Source organism: Staurois parvus, unplaced genomic scaffold, assembly GCF_062004578.1.
Source record: "Staurois parvus isolate SC_StPar_1 unplaced genomic scaffold, SC_StPar_1.0 ptg000543l, whole genome shotgun sequence".
NCBI classification, from domain to species: domain Eukaryota; kingdom Metazoa; phylum Chordata; class Amphibia; order Anura; family Ranidae; genus Staurois; species Staurois parvus.
Genome location: NW_028318339.1, coordinates 813,508 through 831,698, shown reverse-complemented (window position 1 = coordinate 831,698; position 18,191 = coordinate 813,508). Strand labels below are relative to the sequence as shown.

The 18,191-nt window shown below is 38.8% G+C and overlaps 1 protein-coding gene across 1 annotated transcript in view; it reads left to right on the top strand.

The window, feature by feature from the left end:
• LOC149451275 (ADP-ribose glycohydrolase MACROD2-like) overlaps positions 1-18,191 on the top strand; it is a 750,194-nt gene that overhangs the window by 117,545 nt on the left and 614,458 nt on the right. Inside the window, exon 3 of the mRNA XM_089690773.1 lies at positions 812-904. Within this exon, the coding sequence (XP_089546899.1) occupies positions 812-904 (93 nt within the window). The remainder of the gene's footprint in view (positions 1-811; positions 905-18,191) is intronic.

Genomic DNA, 18,191 nt, shown 5'->3' with positions numbered 1-18,191 from the left:
AAAAAAAAGTTTAATATCACTTTAAATATCAAACTACATTATAATATCCTGATTTCTTGTGGGGTGACCAGAGTGAAGAGTATATGACATTTATGCTGATGGGGATAAATTTGGTGCCATTTTTGGAATTGGCAGGTCAGATATACTCAGGATCAGGTCTAATGTTCGAGGTACCAAAATGTGCATTGGCCTGAGTAATAAATATGTATGTCATGCAAGGATTGCTTTTATTAAAGTAGTTCTAAAGACTGAAGGTTTTTTACCTCTATTCTATGCATGGAGGTAAAAAACCATCAGTGTGCAGCTCCCCCCTCAGCCCCCCCCCCTAAATCTTACCTGAGCTTGATCTTCATTCAGCGATGTGCATAAGAGCAGCAGCTCTCCTGGGTCTCTCCCTCCTCATTGGCTGACACACAGCAGAAACAGAAACAAGCCACGCTCTGTGACTTAGAGGTGGCCCAGGAGTGAGCATGCAAATGGCTTGTTCTGGGGGAACTCAGCAGGGGGGAAGAGCCTGGAGTGCAAGAAGAGGAGGATTAGGGTTGCTGTGTGCAAAACCATTGCACAGAGCAGGTAAGTGTGACATGTTTGTTTATTTTTTTAAAAGCTGAATCTTTAGTATCAAGTTTAAGTAAGCAATAATGCTAATGGATTCTATAATTATAGCTCCATTTACTGAAAAGAAAAATGACTACGATGAGTGATTGATAATACTCCTTATAGGGGCCCCCAAAAGTCAGATCTTTTCTAGTTTGTTTAGAACCTCAACTGTTAATTCCTAAACTAATCCCTTTTTTTTTTCTTTTTCCAGACGACAATCAAAAAATAAACAGCTTGTGTGGCAAAGTGTCGCTCTACAGAGGAGACATTACCCAACTTGAAGTAGACGCCATCGTCAATGCTGGTACGTGAACTTCATTATATGTCTGCATTTGGAGAGTGTAGGCTGAAGTTTTGTTGTATTTGTGAAAGGAACAGCTTTGGGCATCTGTTGAAGTGATGATATATTAATTAACACAGCTATCGTCTGTTCTCAAGAGTTAGACTCTGCATAAAAAACATTTTTCTTACAAGTCTAGATTGTGCTTTTAAAATATTTTCTTATTATGTGATTTATTTACTTAGTTTTAATGGATTTATTTTTAGACCACATTTAGTAGATATTCTGAATCAGACCCCTATAAGACAATCTACCTTTGTAATTACATGGTTCTGTCCCTCTTAGTTTAATGATGGATGTTCTTGCTTTGTTGGATATTTCTGTATGTACGAGTCATTCTTTCTGCTCTCAAAGGTATTCTCGTTCTGGTAAAAAAAAAGTATCTTAATGGCTCTGTAGTGTTTAATTTGATAAAGTAGCTAATCTTTTTTGGTTTTTAATCCATGGTGGTGATGTTTTATCTTTTTAAAATGCCAATGAGTTTATGGAATTGAATTAGCAAAAGCCTAATGGGGTCATTTTGTTAAATTTAAAATCTCAAGGTAGAATTGCAGTGGAAGCAGCCATTTTGTGACTGTCATTTATAAAATAAAACCTAGGAATCCATGATATACAGTAACTGAAGTTAATTAGTCAGATTTTGTTTGCACAACCTAGTGTAACTAACAGCAATTGCTGTTGTGGGGTCCAAGGGAAAGAGAAGGGTTGGAAGGTCTACTTTTGCATGAGTTGACTTCATCTTGTTAAAAGGTATGGCTTCTCCTGCTTTGTTGGCTAATTGTGCTGGTTGTGCGGAATAACAAAAATAAACTCACATTTCAAAGGTTGTAGTTTGTATTGCCAATTAAGTTTTCATCTTGGCTGTGTTACTGTATTTTTTGTTCTTATTGACCAGTGTGTAGATAAAAAGGTCATATACCATTTACAGAGAGATGGTTACTTTGCCAAATGTGAAGTGATGATTTGTGAAGCCTTTCACTCCAAATATTATTTAGAACAAAGCGGGTCTGTATAGGATGTCTGTGGTCTGAATAAAACTTAATCCAGAGCCAGAAGGTATGCAATTAAGGGCAATATAAAAGATGGGAAATAGGGAACATTTATTCTCTTTACAAGGCTGCTGAGGAAGTAATATGGGAAGATAATCTACGTAGCTTGAGGTTAGTACAATAACAGTGGGTAGATGCTTTATAATCCATTTCTTACTATTGCTGATGGAATAATTTGTGAGTGAAAAAATTCCATTGTTCAGATTAATTTGTCATTTTAGGTCTACTTGCCTTTTGTCATATAAAACTGGATATGTGGTTGGGAATGCCTAATAAATTTCAAATTAGGTGATTTTTTTTTTTTTTTGTTTAAAAACATTTTCTTTTGAGCAATAATGCCATATACAGCCAACATATTTAGGAGAAAAAGGATGCCCCCTTCATCAGGGCTCGAGCAAAGGTTTTGTAATAAACCCAGGAAATAATATAAGAACCCTGAATAGAGTCTGGATTGACTTGTCGGCTGCCCTCACCCAGGTCAGGCAAAATACATTCCCAGTATTTGATGTTTTGAAGAATGATCCCTCCATTATGACTAGAGGAACAGCAGCCTAGGATCTGAATCATGTCTATACAAACCATACTTTCATAACAGGTTGATCTTCTCCTAAGGAGTGCACTCTGTATTTTGAATTGACACCAGTACCAATTCTTATCATATTGGTTTGGCACTACCACGTTTACCTTTGTTCTATAAATAGGAGTTGTTTTTTTTTTTTTTTAAATGTTAGTGCCTATCAAATTATTTTCAAAAGGGAAGTCAAAGAAGGAATCGTTAGAACAACATTAAGGTCCATAGATTCAAGGTAGGATCTGTTAACATTTGCCTTATTCCACATTTGTAACACCTCTGCTTAATTATACGTGTGACCAATCACTGTGTTTGTAAGCAATGTACCTCTGCTTTCTCTGTGGACCTTTCAAGTGTCTCTGTAGCCATTAAACTCTCAGCTCTAAGATACTGTTGGAGATGTCATATTCTGTTATGGGTTGTGTGTTTCCAAATTAGGTGTAGCTTTACAAGTATATTTTAACAGTATAAAGCATAAATACAACTATAAACACATTGCAGATGAATGTGTCACAAAGAAAATGCATGGGAAAGCAATTTTAAAGAAGTTCAAAGTAGTGTCCCAGCAACTTCAAAGATGCTTTCTGTTTCTGCTAGCAAATAATTTTAGAGCTTTTTTTTTTTTTTGCCAAAGGTACCGTCATCATAAAATGTTGCTTTCATCTTAGCAGATCTGTTGGGGAACAAAGTATGCCAGGTTGGCTGCTTTGATTATTTCAATGTATCGAGTGCAGGGGAAGCTCAGTAAATAATTTGACTTATTTGCAAGTGTCATAACCGGTACCCTATAACTACAGAAAGGAAAGAGCATATTCTACTGCTCCCCCCTGCCATTCTTTGCTGCCATTTTAGAGGGATGAGAGTAGAACCCAACCTTCCTCCCAGCAATGACCTCCTGCAGCAATTTCTACTGTTTTTCCAGGCCCTACTTTGACTACAGGAAACGGTACTCATGTCAACCCTAGAAGTCAGCAGGCAGGCCAAAGATTCAAGCCCAGGACCCGTGGTTCATCCTGGCTAGCTAGAAATCTCAGCAGCTGAGGATCCTGGTTATGTATTAATTCCTGTTCTTATTGCTTATATCAGATATTGCTATTATATCACACTTTTCTCTGCTTTAATTGTCAACATCTTTCAATGGATCCTTAGACTAATGTATCTGGGGCACAATACACATCTGCTTTTTTGAAGAAATCAAATCAGCTTTTGGTGCTAATACTCTGGATGAAACATGTTAAAGCAGCCAGCTGCCAGCTGCTTGAACCATAACCCAATGCACAATAGACTTCCGTTAACAATTGCAATTTAAAGAGTTCTATAACTTCTACAAAGTTCTAGAATGTGCTGCAGATGTTTAATAAAAAAAAAAAAAGTTACATTTTTTTTATTTGCATTGGTTCTCTAAGTGATTAAGCTGCATAATGATTTTGTCTTGCCATCGTATTGTGTGATAAGGTTTACACCTGCTCTCTATTACCATAATGTGAGATGGAGCAAAGTTAATCAGTCTGTTTTGTCAGTTTATTTGTCACTGCGTGCTGCAATGCGGGATTATCATCTAGTTCCCTCTTTAGTATGCAGGAATTAAAATGTTTCTGTCAACACTTCAGCTGAATGTGGTCTTAGTCATTCCATCAAGAAAGATGTGAAAAAATATGCATCTCTTTTTAATGGCAAATTTTTCAGAAGAACGCATTCTGTATTAGAAATTCAAATTAAAGTGATGGGCTTTCTGATTGTAATCGTGTGGTTAGCAAAAAATATTGGGATTCTGACATTAATTTGGTTAATATATTGTTATATACTTTGGCCATCAAGGGCTGGTAGTGTTTGTAGAGATTTTTGTTGCAGCAGAGATGGGTTATTAATGTAGACCACTGCTGACAAAAAAAAGCCTATAAACCAACACTGTTACTGGACAGCAGACACCTTATTGTGCTGCAGTTTACATTTAGATTCGACTGAGACTGTAAATTGTGTCTGGAGCTCCATAAAATGGTTACATAAGGGACTGTCCGAACATTGAACCATATGTTTGTCCCCTTCCTCCCCTATGACAATGCAGTATATTATGGAGATGCAGTATAATAGGCACCAAGGATTATATTTGACACCAATATTGGATTGTGGGTAGCAGGAGCAGGTGTGCTTATGACTCCTAGGAAGTCGGTGGTACTTTGAGGGACTCAGGTGGTGGTTTTCAGGCATAGTTTGTGAAGCCAAATGTATGCCCTTGCACAGTTTGAGACCTGCTATGTCAGTAGCGTTTTAATTAACACACAATTATTGATAAATCATTACTGGAGAGGTGCTCCTATAGAAATATATGGGTATCGACTGCACAGATGTGGTTAGCTGGAAGAATACTTCAAGGATACCAAGGATTTGAACGTTTTGGCAGGGAGCATGGATTACATTTCAGATCAGAGAAGCTACACAGGAAGGACAAGTGCACTGTATGCCAAAGTCAGGGGTCTCCAAATTTTAAAAACAAAGGTCCAGTTAACTGTCCAGGCTTTAGGGGGGTCAGACTGTGGCCAGTGGGATTAGAAAATGCCTGGTCATCAGTGGGAGCAAAGAATGCTTGGTGTTAGTGAATGGATTTCTGCTTCAAAAGGCCAGAAAAAAGGTAGGCAACGGGTCTTATCCATCCTGCGGGCCACAGTTTAGAGACCACTGCTGTAAATAATAGAAGTGATGGTACGTACAGCGACTCAAACTTGAAGGATCTTAAAGTGATACTAAAAACACTGTTTAAGCATGGGTTCACAGTATGCAGTGCAAGACATCGCATATAATTCGCACAGGAATTGCACCACAGTCCTGTGTGAGTTACATGCAAATGCCTGTGCAGTGCGATTTGAGTCATACATTTTGTATGGCTCAAATCTAATCACATCCGCACCAAAAAGGTGCAGGACCCCTTTTTAAATCTGCACCTGAATTGCATCACATGAGTGTTCTCACCCATGCGATGTGATTTCTGGAAATCTCATAGCGTTTTGTGCTCTCTTTCAGGGTGCCATTAATTTATCATTGACACCTGCACCAGATCGCATGAACGCTATGTGATTGCTATGCAGTATGGGAAACACACAGGATTTGCAGCGTTTCCCGCACTGCATTTGTGTGAACCTGGGCTAATTTGCGTTCTCCCTTCTCTTTTTGTATGTGGAGGATGGCTCTGTAATTATTTTAATGATAAAAAAAAAAAATTAAGTACCTTTTTTCTTAATCAGTTTACAGCTGTCACATGACCCAACTCTTTCCCAGCCTGTCTGCAGGGAAACATAAGCAGGAGGAGCTTCTAGTCCTCTACCGCTGGTCACATGTTCAAATTAAATAAAAAAAACTGCATTTGGGATACAGAGTAAAAGTCATATCAATAAATGGTTTTAAATAATCATACAAATATATATTTGAAATCAAATATTTATTTTTGGAATTTTAGAATATCAGGGAAGTGAAGCCTCCATCAATCAAGATGTAATATCCCACCTCCATTTTGTTTAGCTGTGGGCATGGAGGAGAAGGAAGGTAGTGGGCTGTCACTTGCCATTGTTTACACCGACATATGACTCTATAGTCACATGGGCTGCTGAAATGTGATAGGAAATGCACGGCATAGAAACTCATTGAAAAGTAAGCATGTGCAATAACTGCCAACACTGTGCTGCAAAATTCCCAACTGCACTGGGGACATGATCAAAAGGGGAGATAGAGAACAGCAAGATCAACCGGGTGTTTTGCAGAATACAGAAAATGAATCCCATTGTGAACTAGTGAGTATGAACAGCGTGTAATCTTACATTTATTGATCGTTTTTTATGATGTGAGTTTAATAACACTTTAACTGGTGTAAGCTATAATTTTGACAACTTCCAATAACCTCCCAATGGTCAATAACACCATCACATAACTCATGTTTTTCATGTATTAGTCCATAAAATGACCACACAAATTTTAAGTGGATTTGATTAAGCATTTATTGTTCCAGTTAAATAACCAGGCACAAGGACACTATCTTAATAAAGAGATCTATGTGGTGCCGAAATGCTGCTGATGAAATTTAATGTCATATAATTGAGTCAGTAAATGCTTGGGACTTACTGTGGGTGAACTGGATATTCTGTGGGCTTTCGGGTTATTTGATCGTACCATCTGTATTCTGATCTCACCTCCACATTACTTAAGGTCTGTGTGTTGAGACCTTTTATTAAGCTGTTGCTTACCATAACACATAGTGAAAAATCTAAAAAAGGACATTATAATAGAATTAAAAGATTGATTTTATTATTGCATATTAAATAGACAACAGAGCTACAAAAAACAACCCAGCCAACAGTCGTTTTGTGTGGATATAGCTACAATTTTGTCTGGGTGAATTGGCTATTTATTTTTTTTAGTATACAATAAGGTTTTTGAAAAGCCAGTGTTCTGCCTCCATCAGGGAAATTCAGTGTTGTCCTGCCTGCAGTATTACATTTGGCCACTAAATTGAGCTCAAAATGAATTCACGGTTTTACAGAAACTAGAGACCATTTAGCCTAATAAAAAAAAAACAAAACAAAAAAAAACTGCTTCACTCTAGGAAAAGGAAACAGATGCATCTTGGGAACTCGGACTCCATCTTACAAACTGAGGGAAAGGAACCATCCATAATTCTCTGCAGCACATACCATGGACTGAACTTGCATCCCTTTTATAGGCAGCATCGCTGATGAGCATGTACTTATTGCCATTTACAACCTAATCGTTTCCTCATGTTTTCTGTATGCTTCATACATTGGTTGTATGTATTTATCTTTTTTTTTTTCCTAATAATTTCACCCGTTTCAATATCTGTACACCGCTCTTACTGGTTAGACAAAGAGTCCCCTGTTTGACAACAGTTTGAGGCCTGCACCTGTTTGACTTGACAAGTGTGCAACTGTAAATGAACATCCAATATTGAATGGTCTAATTTGCTGTGATCATATACTGTATGTCCTTTAGATACAAAAGAGGGTTGCAGCATAGAAATAATCATTAAAGGGTCCTAACAGTGGAGGCATTGATTCAGACAGGACTTTACTTGTTCTTCCTTCTGGTGTTACAGTGCAGACTGTGGACAAGCTAATCATAAACAGAGCAGTCCTGGGCTTATGATGATCACTTTTTCTGTAGAAAAGGAAAGGTGGAGGTAAAAGGCTACAATTGCTAAGTTGCTTTGTATCCCTACGTATAGTAAGCACAAATGCTGTATAGTTTTCAAAATGCAGTTATCTTCTAATATTTTCAAACAATATCATTTGCAATGGGGAAAAAATATTCTGTAGCCCGGATTACCAAATGCACTGTATTTTGAGAGGGTCAATATTCATTTTGTCACATTTAAAATAATCAAAAAAATCACTTTTGCTTAGGTACAAAAAGCATATAACAGCAGCTAACACAATTTGTAGGCTACAAATTTAAAAACTTCTAGAAAAAACATCTAATGCTTCCAATGAAGCTATAACAAAACAGGTAAGAAAATTCCTTTACCCTAGGTTCACACCGAAGCATTTTCTGCAGCATTTTGCAGAAATGCAGTACAGTCCATTTGACAGGATTTCCAATGGGACATGCTCCCTTCTTTGCGTTTTTCACCAAGTGCGTTTTTTGGAAAGGGTCAGGGACTTTTTTCAATGCAAAAAGTTGTGTTTTTGGTTCTATAGACTTCAATGGAAACACTGCAGAAAAGCATGTATTGCGTTTTTTGATGCGTTTTAAATCTGCCTAGCAACAAGAAAAAAAATTTAATTAAAAAAAACGCAAAACTCGTAAATAACGCAGGTGCAAAAATGCAAAACGCAATGCAGAAATGGCTCAAACACAACCTGCATAGGTGTGAACCTAGCCTAAAAGAGTTAACTTTTAGTCAATATGCTTTAAGCGTGCCCAAAGAACATAATGTGATGTCAAGACCGCTCCTGCCACCATCAGCAAGTACATAAAGCCTCTCACCGGCTGCTGTTGACCACCTAATAATTAAGTGGTCACATAACACTTGTGTTGTACATCCACGCATCCTACCATCACGATCCACACAATACTGCACTTGATGAATACTGTGGGCACCTTCTCAGGTTAGACAGTCAATCTGCTCCAATGATGTTTGATCAATTCCTGGGCAAATATACTATCAAAAGAGGAAAGCGAGCTACCTCATGGTGCAGTGTAATGAACAATTTTTTTTAAAGGCTAACTCCACTTTTGTGGAAAAAAATAACAATCCCCCCCCCCCCCCCAAAATGTATAGCATATACAATTGTAACACAAGTCATATTGTAATTGAATGTTATTACAAATGACCTTTCTTTTTCAATCTGCAGTACTGTAGTTTTCTGTAAAATGCAATATGGCTTTCTGTTTGTGTGATCGGCTCACTGATTTTCTCAGAAGTCTGCACTAAGATACAAATCGGATTTTAGGCATCCCCTGCAACAAAAATGTCATTTTTAGTGAGATACTCCCAATAGGAAATCATGTCTAAAGGTAAGCAGACCCTGCAGTTTTCCTCATTAAAGCCCTGCAGGTGCCGCAGCTGATTGAAAATTATGAAACCACTCCCACATTCCCATTCACTTTCCACATGGACACAGACAAACCGCTCTTTGTTCAGAAAAACAAAAGGTAGGAATCTGCAACAAAGTTTGTTAAAATCCTTGCAATCTACATAATCACCTAAGAGGGGAATGTTTTTTCTTAACAAAAGTGGAGCTGCTCTTTAAAACACTATGCACTAACATAAACCGAAGTAAAATCAGTATATCACAATGTTGCAAACCAATAAGATGGCCACAGTTCCCAGCGTGCTGACATCTTAAGCTGCAGCTCCAGCCTTACGCGTTTCATCAAATGTTGATGTCTTTACATTTAACTGGACTTGTTATGCAATGCTGAAGATGTTTCCCAACTAATGCAAGCTGCTTCTTCAGTATCCCCACACCAGTTAAGGGCATACACTCCAAAATGATTGCTAATGTCTGTGAATGTTCTCCTTAAAGGTAAGCCTCATTCACAGTTGCAAATTGGGCCATTTGTGATTACCCTCAGTAGACTCAGCAAGGTTAGCTGTGGTTATCTGCAGGCTGGAATTGTCATTGAAAGCAATGTGAATCTGACCGTGCCCACAGCTATTTGCGGCTGTCCGCATGTAATTGCTCATGCAGACATTATGTGCAGATGGTCGGCCCTGGACACACAGTCTGCATGAGCGATTACATTCAAATGGCCATGAATAGCTGCGGATACAGTTAGGCTTCCGTTGCTTTCAGTCGGGCTTCCCTCCTGCAGCTAAACATAATACCTGCTGAGTGTCATGTGGGTAATTGCAAACAGCCCCAAATGTGAATGGGACCTTAAATTAGCGCAGTTATACTGAAGAAGCAGCAAGTTGCAGATGTCTTCAACATTACAGAACTAGTCCAGTTGAATGTGACAAACCACTACTAGCTACACCATGAAATGGATAAATGAGAACCATCACAGACATACTCTTCACAAGTGGGTTATTTTACAGCCCTTTTTTGTAACGTATATGATTATTGTAGTCTTTGGGATCATGTTTGTGTACACTTAAAAAGTAAAGTCTCTTTAAAAAAAAAAAAAAAAAGCAATGTTGGCTATAGTGTATTTTTTGCTTTCCTCAAGATGTGTGACTGTAGACAAACTGCTTACATTTCAGCCTCGTTTTCCTGATTGAACTTTTCCTAAGTACTTGCAAGTTTCTTCTTTTGTTTCCATCAATAGTGCCGTTCTGCTGATGCATCCATTCCACTTCATAGACCTTCCATCTCCACACTGTCTTCTGACTTTCCATGGTCTGCCGGAACTATTGGCCTCGCTTAGTTAAATTTTAATTTTGCGTAGCGTCTCATCTCTATGTCATCCTTAAAATTAAACTTCAGGGCAGAGGTATTTATTTTACATATCTTGGATGTGAACTGAATGCATTATATGGGAGTTAGTTGTAAATGAATGTGTGAGTATAGACATGTTGACTAGGACAGCAGCACCTCCCCATATAAACAGCTTGTTAACGTGCAATCAGTCACCGGCATTGCCATGAACTTGGCTCTTAATGAACAGGTGGGGAGAGGATGAATTCTAATCTGAACCGGATCTGACAGCCTATCAGGCAATTTCACTGATCGCTAATCCATTTCGTTTGGCAGCTTAATTTATCACACAGTTAGGATTTTCATCTTGTAGCTTTCGAGGTGGAAATTAATTCAGAAGCGTGTCCAATAATACTGGATTTTACAGGCCGGCTTGTCTATAATAAATGCATTTTTAAAGTATCTGATGTAAGTGTGTAATGGTATGCAGAGAGTTCTTGTTTCCTTTTCCTAGGTTGCTAGAGGGTGCATGGAAAGGCTTTTGGAGATGCTTGTAGTTCATGTTAAAATCAGTAAAAAATGAAAATCGGCAAGAGTGATTTTTACTCCAAAATATTCAGCAGGACCACAGATAAACATGGTCGGAACACATGGGTGTGGGTTTTATGCTTTTAGACATAGGTCTTACAGAAACATCTTAGAATAAAAAAGGCTAAAAAATGTTGGCATTTATGCTCCACTGTACGCTGGAACGTTTTTCTACTGGCAGCAAAAAACCCGCTAAACGCTGTAAAACTGCGTGTAAATGTGGTACAGAGTTTAGCCATGTTTAGCATTTGGTCATTTAGTCATTTCATTGGCCAGAGTACGTGTTGGCGCTTAACACGTTTACACATTTTTGCAGTCCAGATGCGTTTCTGCATGCGTGTTTGTGACACGTTCCAGTGTTTTTTTTTTTTTGTTTTTTTTTTATGCATTCCAGTTCATTTTTTTCCCTATTTGTCTTCAATTTAAATAGGGGTATGTGTTTTTGGTGTGTTCTGGTGTGTTTTTGATGCATTTTACTGTGTTCCAGTATAGTTCTGTGCAGAAAACATGCAGCGTGTTCTAATTTTTTCTGCAACTGTAATGCACTGGAACTGCAAGCACTGATGTGAATTATAACATTGATAACCATATAACCTACTTTCTGTGCGTGTCGGATGCAGAAAAAAGCAACCGAAACACATTTAGTGTGAACTGGCCCTTAAAGTGTATCTAAACCCAAACTTCTGTCTAAATGATGTGTGTTCATTTTAGTCTCTAGAGCAGCGGTGTTCAACCTGTGGGTCGTGACCCCTTTGGAGGTTGAACTACTCTTTCACATGGGTTGCCTAAGACCATCGGAAAACACATATTTCTGATGGTCTTATGCAGGCCATAGATGGGTCGTTAATCGTCCGATTTTTTGGCCAAAAGAAAAATCGGCCGATTTTCGTACCGTTAGTGGATTAGTTCGTCGGCCATTTTTCGTGTATTTTGCATTTTCACATTATCGGTTATGTTGGAAAATTTGCGGCCCATTTTTCCCGGCAATGATGGCCAAATCGGACGATCGTTTTAACAATAAAAAATCTGCGCATGAGCTGTGACCTGAAAGGGCCAGAAGTTATGGGGTGAACTTTATGATTTCGTCGGATGATTTTTTTATTCGTTGGTGGTAACGTCGGCCGAACGAACGACCGATATTTCATTTATCGTTCGAAAAATCGGCCAATGTTCGACCCGTCTATGGCCTGCATTAGGAACCGAGACACCGCTCTTCTATCCGTCTCCAGGCGGGTCCGTCCACATGCAGATACGCCCACATTTCCCTGGACCGCGATGTGTGGGCGGTATGACATGCCGCCCCTGTCATCTGGCCACATCCCCGGGATCACTCAACAGCTCTGCCTCCTTGCCGGTGATTGGCTGCCATAACTGTAGCTCAGGAGAGGTACACAGGTGGCCCATCACTGGCGAGGAGGTGGAGCTTGCAGAGGAGGAGCCGAGCGGCAGCGCGAAGATCAAAGAAGATCGAGTGAGGGAGCTGCCAGAGCGAGTGAAGAGGAGAGCGGCCGGAGAAAGAAGACAGCTGACCGGTAGATGGGAGAGGGAGGGAGCGAGCCCAGGCTGGAGCAGGGGTCAGCAAGGTAAGTATCATTGGTGTCAGTGGGAGGAATAGTGCCCCATCATTGGTGTCACTAATACCAATGATGGGGCACTATTCCTCCCACTGACACCAATCATGGGACTCTATTCCTCCCCCCACTGACACCAACGATGGGGCACTATTCCTCCCCCCCACTGACACCAATGATGGGGCACTATTCCTCCCCCCACTGACACCGATGATGGGGCACTATTCCCCCCCCCCACTGACACCAATGATGGGACACTATTCCCCCCCCCACTGACACCAATGATGGGGCACTATTCCCCCCCCCCACTGACACCAATGATGGGGCACTATTCCCCCCCCGCCACACTGACATCACTGATGGGGCACTATTCCTCCCACTGATACCAACGATGGGACACTATTCCTCCCACTGACATCAGTGATGTGGCACTATTCTTCCCATTGCCACCAATGATGTTGCACTACTCCTCCCACTGCAAAATTACAGTTATGAAGTAGCAACAAAAATAATTTTATGGTTGGGGGTCACCACAACATGAGGAACTGTATTAAAGGGTCGCAGCATTAGGAAGGTTGAGAATCACTGCTTTAGAGGATCCTGTTGACACCTTCTACTGTGTTGTGTTCAGTTTTATCTTGCTCCTGCTGATCATTCGTACACAGCTTTCGAGAGGTGATCACAACTTTTTCTCGTACAATATCAGAACAAATTATTTTAATTTAATTAATACAATATTTGTCCGAAAAAAAAAAATTGAGGAATCAAGACCACATGTTCAGAAAAAGAATATATTACTATACAATATGTTACATCACTTCTGAAGTTGTATTCTGTAATACGAGAATTTTCTTCAGTACCCTTTTCATTTTCAATATGAGACTAATGCAGGCCATAGATGGGTCGAAAATTTTCTCACTGTTAATGGGTTAATTGGTCGGCCGGTTTTCTGGATTTTGTCAGATTTTTTTGATCGGTAAAGGTGGAAAAAAATCGGGCGATTTTGCCGATCGGCTGATTTTCGTGGCAATGATGGGCAAATCGGCCAACCTTTTTACCGATAAAAAAATCTGCGCATAAGCTGTGACCTAGAAGAAGAAGAAAAAGAAGAAGAATTCCAGTCTGCTATTATATTTGACATGAAAAAGTATTGCGGTTTCAACAATGTATCTATTTGTATCCGAAAAAAACCATCTGTATCCGAAATGGGTACAAATAGATACAATGTTGCAACCGCAATACTTTTTCATGTCAAATATAAGAGCGGGGCTCTCTGCAGGGACAGAAGTAATTAAATGCTGGCCGTAGACGGGAAGAAAATTGGCTGATTTTTTTTTTTTTTTTTTTTTTTTTTACTGCTGGTGGTAACATCGGCCTATTAAACGACCAATTTTTCGTTTTTTCGTTAAAAAACCGGCTGGTTTTCTCCCCATCTATGGCCTGCATTACATGCAACCCAAAAAAAAAAAAGACAATTGATCTTCTGATATTCTCATGTGTACAAAGTTCACATTTTTGGCATCTGAGAGTTTTTCTAGGCTGCCTGTACACTATACACACGGAATTATCTCTGTGGGTAGGACTAGTACACAGGCCAGATGAGGAATGCCAAAGAATGTGGCACCACAATCAAAGTACCAAGAGCCAAAGAGTGTCTGGAGTTTCCAGAGAAGATGGTGTTCTCAAAGTAAAACTTTTGTGATCTATGTGATTGTGGGGTCTTTTATCTTCAAACTAAATGGTTTTAATAGTTCATTGTGCGTTAAATGGTAATGGTGTCCCACAAAAAGGTATGTGTGTTAAAACCTGCTTGCTTATCACGCCATTGCCGAGCAGGTCTGAAAAAAAAAAAATCTGTACAGGAGCTGTCCTTCCTGTACTTCCTGTACTACATGTGTTTGGTCATGACGATGATGGGAAAATGCTAGTTACCTGATTTTCTGGCTTTTGTACTTAAGAGTTGCAGGGCCAGATTTTCTACTGTTTCCCCATGGACTTTGAGCTAAGGAGCCATTACTGCGGCAGATGGTACCAAGTCCAGGGTTAAGAAGTATCCCAGATCCTCCAGGTTTGCAACTCTTAGGAGTGTAAATTAATCTCTCCTGTTTTGGAAGATCTATTTTTAGCACTGCAGTTGTTAAAAGAGCCTTTTGAATTCCAACCACCTGCAAATGGTAAATATAAAATATCGATACCCAATCTATACTAAAGTTCTTCTTCTGACAGTTTAAAGCAAATCTATTGCTAGAAAAGAAATAATAGTAATACATACCTGTATTACCTGCAGAGTTACACCCACCAGGAGAATGTTCAGCATCCAACACTTCCAGGTGTGGATGCCTGCCAGCTGTGAAATCACTAGTATGGCTCATCGGTGATTAGACAGGGATGTATTACTAGATAAAGAGTTGCTTAGTCTAAACCCTATCTAAATTCAAAAACAAAATGTAATATATTGCAGCTTACCAGTCCTTTAGATGCAGTTGCTGTGTTTGGTTTATTTATTTGACTTCTTTTCACCCAGCAATAATGAGAATAAGACACTTTCTGTCCATTCATGCCTACATCCACTTCTAGGTTGTATCTGTGGTGGTGGCCATGGTTGTCACACAGTCTGCCTTGTCTGTCTTTGTTCATCTCCATTCATGGTGATAGGACTAGTAGGTTACACAATGACATAAGATTCTTTATACTTTCTTTTAGGCTCACAGTAGATGACAAAGGCGCTGCCTTTCTGGCAGAGTCCACAGGTATCTCCTGTATTTGATGAAAATATTCTTAGCCTGAAAAGTTACAAGGTATGCAGCAACCGCGTGTAAAGACTGGTTAGCTGCAACGTTTTAAGTTTTTGTTTAGATATGCTTTCTTTTACAATGGTGTGTATTGATAGTATCATTTCCATCAAACAACTTTTAAGGCACCATCATTACTGCAATGTGCTTTTGTGTAATGTAGTGCTATGTAAACCTTATAATTCAACCTTTTAAATGATGTCTAAATTAGATCACTCCAAAACCACCATTTAGATTAAATCATCGCGCCTATGTGCATAAATGTTGATATATAGACTATAATGGGTGCTGCTACTATAAATCAACTGCAAATTGTCAAAATTGTGATAAATAAAACTACAAATAATAGCGCAACCCTTATACCAAAAATCAATAATTAAATTATTTGACTAAATCCAAAAATGAATAAAAATTAATCCACTACTGTGCAAGTGCACAAATATAAATTAAATCCTCATAAAGTCCATTCATATTCAAATATGATCCTCAATAAATGAAGTCAAAGGAATTTTCCTTCACCAATGTGTAACACCCCATCAGAATGCACACTCACCAGAACCTGGTGATAAACCAGCATATCTGTGTATATCCAGCACTCCACCACTGAGTCTCAGCTTATGGATACCTGCAGTACGCCACAGTAAACATGTAGGTAAAAAAAGACACTCGCCACAGTGCAAATACCTTTTAAAATTTATTACAATCAATTCCCCCCTTAATACTGCACTCACAATGAATAATATATAAACCAGCGTTTTGTTAAACAGGAGCTCAAAGCTCTCTATCCAGCGTCTCACCAGTCTGCCCGCAACCAAGATGGCGTTGTTGCGATCACGTGGTCCGGACCCGTGGGTTGGCGTGCGTGGTGACGTCACCGGCTAGCCACGCTCTAACGCGTTTCATCTTACGACTTCTTCTGAGGGAGTGGCAAACAAAACGAGGAACGTGTTCTTAAAGAGCCGCCTCCTTTTTCAATTGGTCACATTATAAAAACACCTGGGGGCATGAGTCAATGGTCTAAATGGCACTACTAATTAGAACACCGCATCATATCATAACAGCACAATCTTGTGTACAAACCACATATAACAATTGAATATATAAAGGCTCCACAACCACATATCAATACAATTCAATGTAATCACATGGGCCCTCACATAATTAAATAAATAATATGCTAATTACATCAAAGTAATATTAATTAAATCAAACTAATACACATAACTAAATCAATTAAAGAAATTAAAATAAAATAAATTAAAATTAAATTACAGTATAATTAAATAAAATTAATTAAATTAGTAAATCATAAATCACTAATAAAACAATTTAAGTCCAGTTCAACAGTTCATCCTCTCCACTCCATCCTCTGTACCTAGGGCTTGGAGAGGATCCAATAGAGTTAGAGAATTCTCAAAATGTGATACAAAATGGATATACATGACTGAAGCTTTGGCACCGAAGGGACTTAGTCTTGAACTGGACTTAAATTGTTTTATGATTTACTAATTTATTAATTAATGTTATTTAATTATACTGTATTTAATTAAATTTTAATTTATTTTATTTTCATTTAATTGATTTAGTTGTGTGTATTAGTTTGATTTAATTAATATTACTTTGATGTAATTAGCATATTATTTATGTGTCAGGGCCCATGTGATTACATTGAATTGTATTGATATGTGGTTGTGGAGCCTTTATATATTCAATTGTTATATGTGGTTTGTACACAAGATGGTGCTGTTATGATGATATGGTGAGGTGTTCTAATTAGTAGTGCCGTTTAGACCATTGACTCATGCCCCCAGGTGTTTTTATAATGTGACCAATTGAAAAGGAGGCAGCTGTTTAAGAGCACGTTCCTCGTTTGGTTGGCCACTCCCTCAGAAGTAGTCGTATGATGAAACGCGTTAGAGCGTGGCTAGCCGGTGACATCACCATGCACGCCAACCCACGGGTCCGGACCACGTGATTGCAAAATGCCATCTTGGTTGCAAGCAGGCTGGTGAGACGCTGGATAGAGAGCTTTGAGCTCCTGTTTAACAAAACGCTGGTTTATATATTACTCATTGTGAGTGCAGTTTTAAGGGGGGAATTGATTGTAATAAATTTTAAATGGTATTTGCACTGTGGCGAGTGTCTTTTTTTACCTACATGTTTACTGTGGAGCACTGCGGGTATCCATAAGCTGAGACTCAGTGGCGAAGTGCTGGATATACACAGATATGCTGGTTTATCACCAGGTTCTGGTGAGTGTGCATTCTGATGGGGTGTTAAAACACTGGATATCACATTGGTGAAAGAAGATTCCTTTGACTTCATTTATTGAGGATCATATTTGAATATATATGGACTTCTATGAATGGACTTTATGAGGATCTAATTTAATTAATTTATATTATTTGTGCACTTGCACGGTGGTGGATTAATTTTTATTTATTTTTGGATTTAGTCATAAAATGTATTTAATTTATTGATTTTTGGTATAAGGGTTGTGCTATTATTTGTGGTTTTATTTGTTTATCACAATTTTGACATAAAATGTAGTGCTATGCTTGCCCAATTACTGTGCGTTGCAGCACGCTATACCAAACCGTATCACAATACCTTTTACGTGCACCTATTTTGTTCTGTTGGATAGCTTATTCAAATGAAAGGGCTGCCCTATGCAACTCACATTTACACATGTGCGTTAATGCAGCATAACTGTGTTATAAGGCCCTAAGCCCTGGTTTAGACACATGTAAATGGAGATGTGTTTTCTAAGGCACAGAATCGCATAACAGGGCAGATAGAATGTGTGTTTCTATTC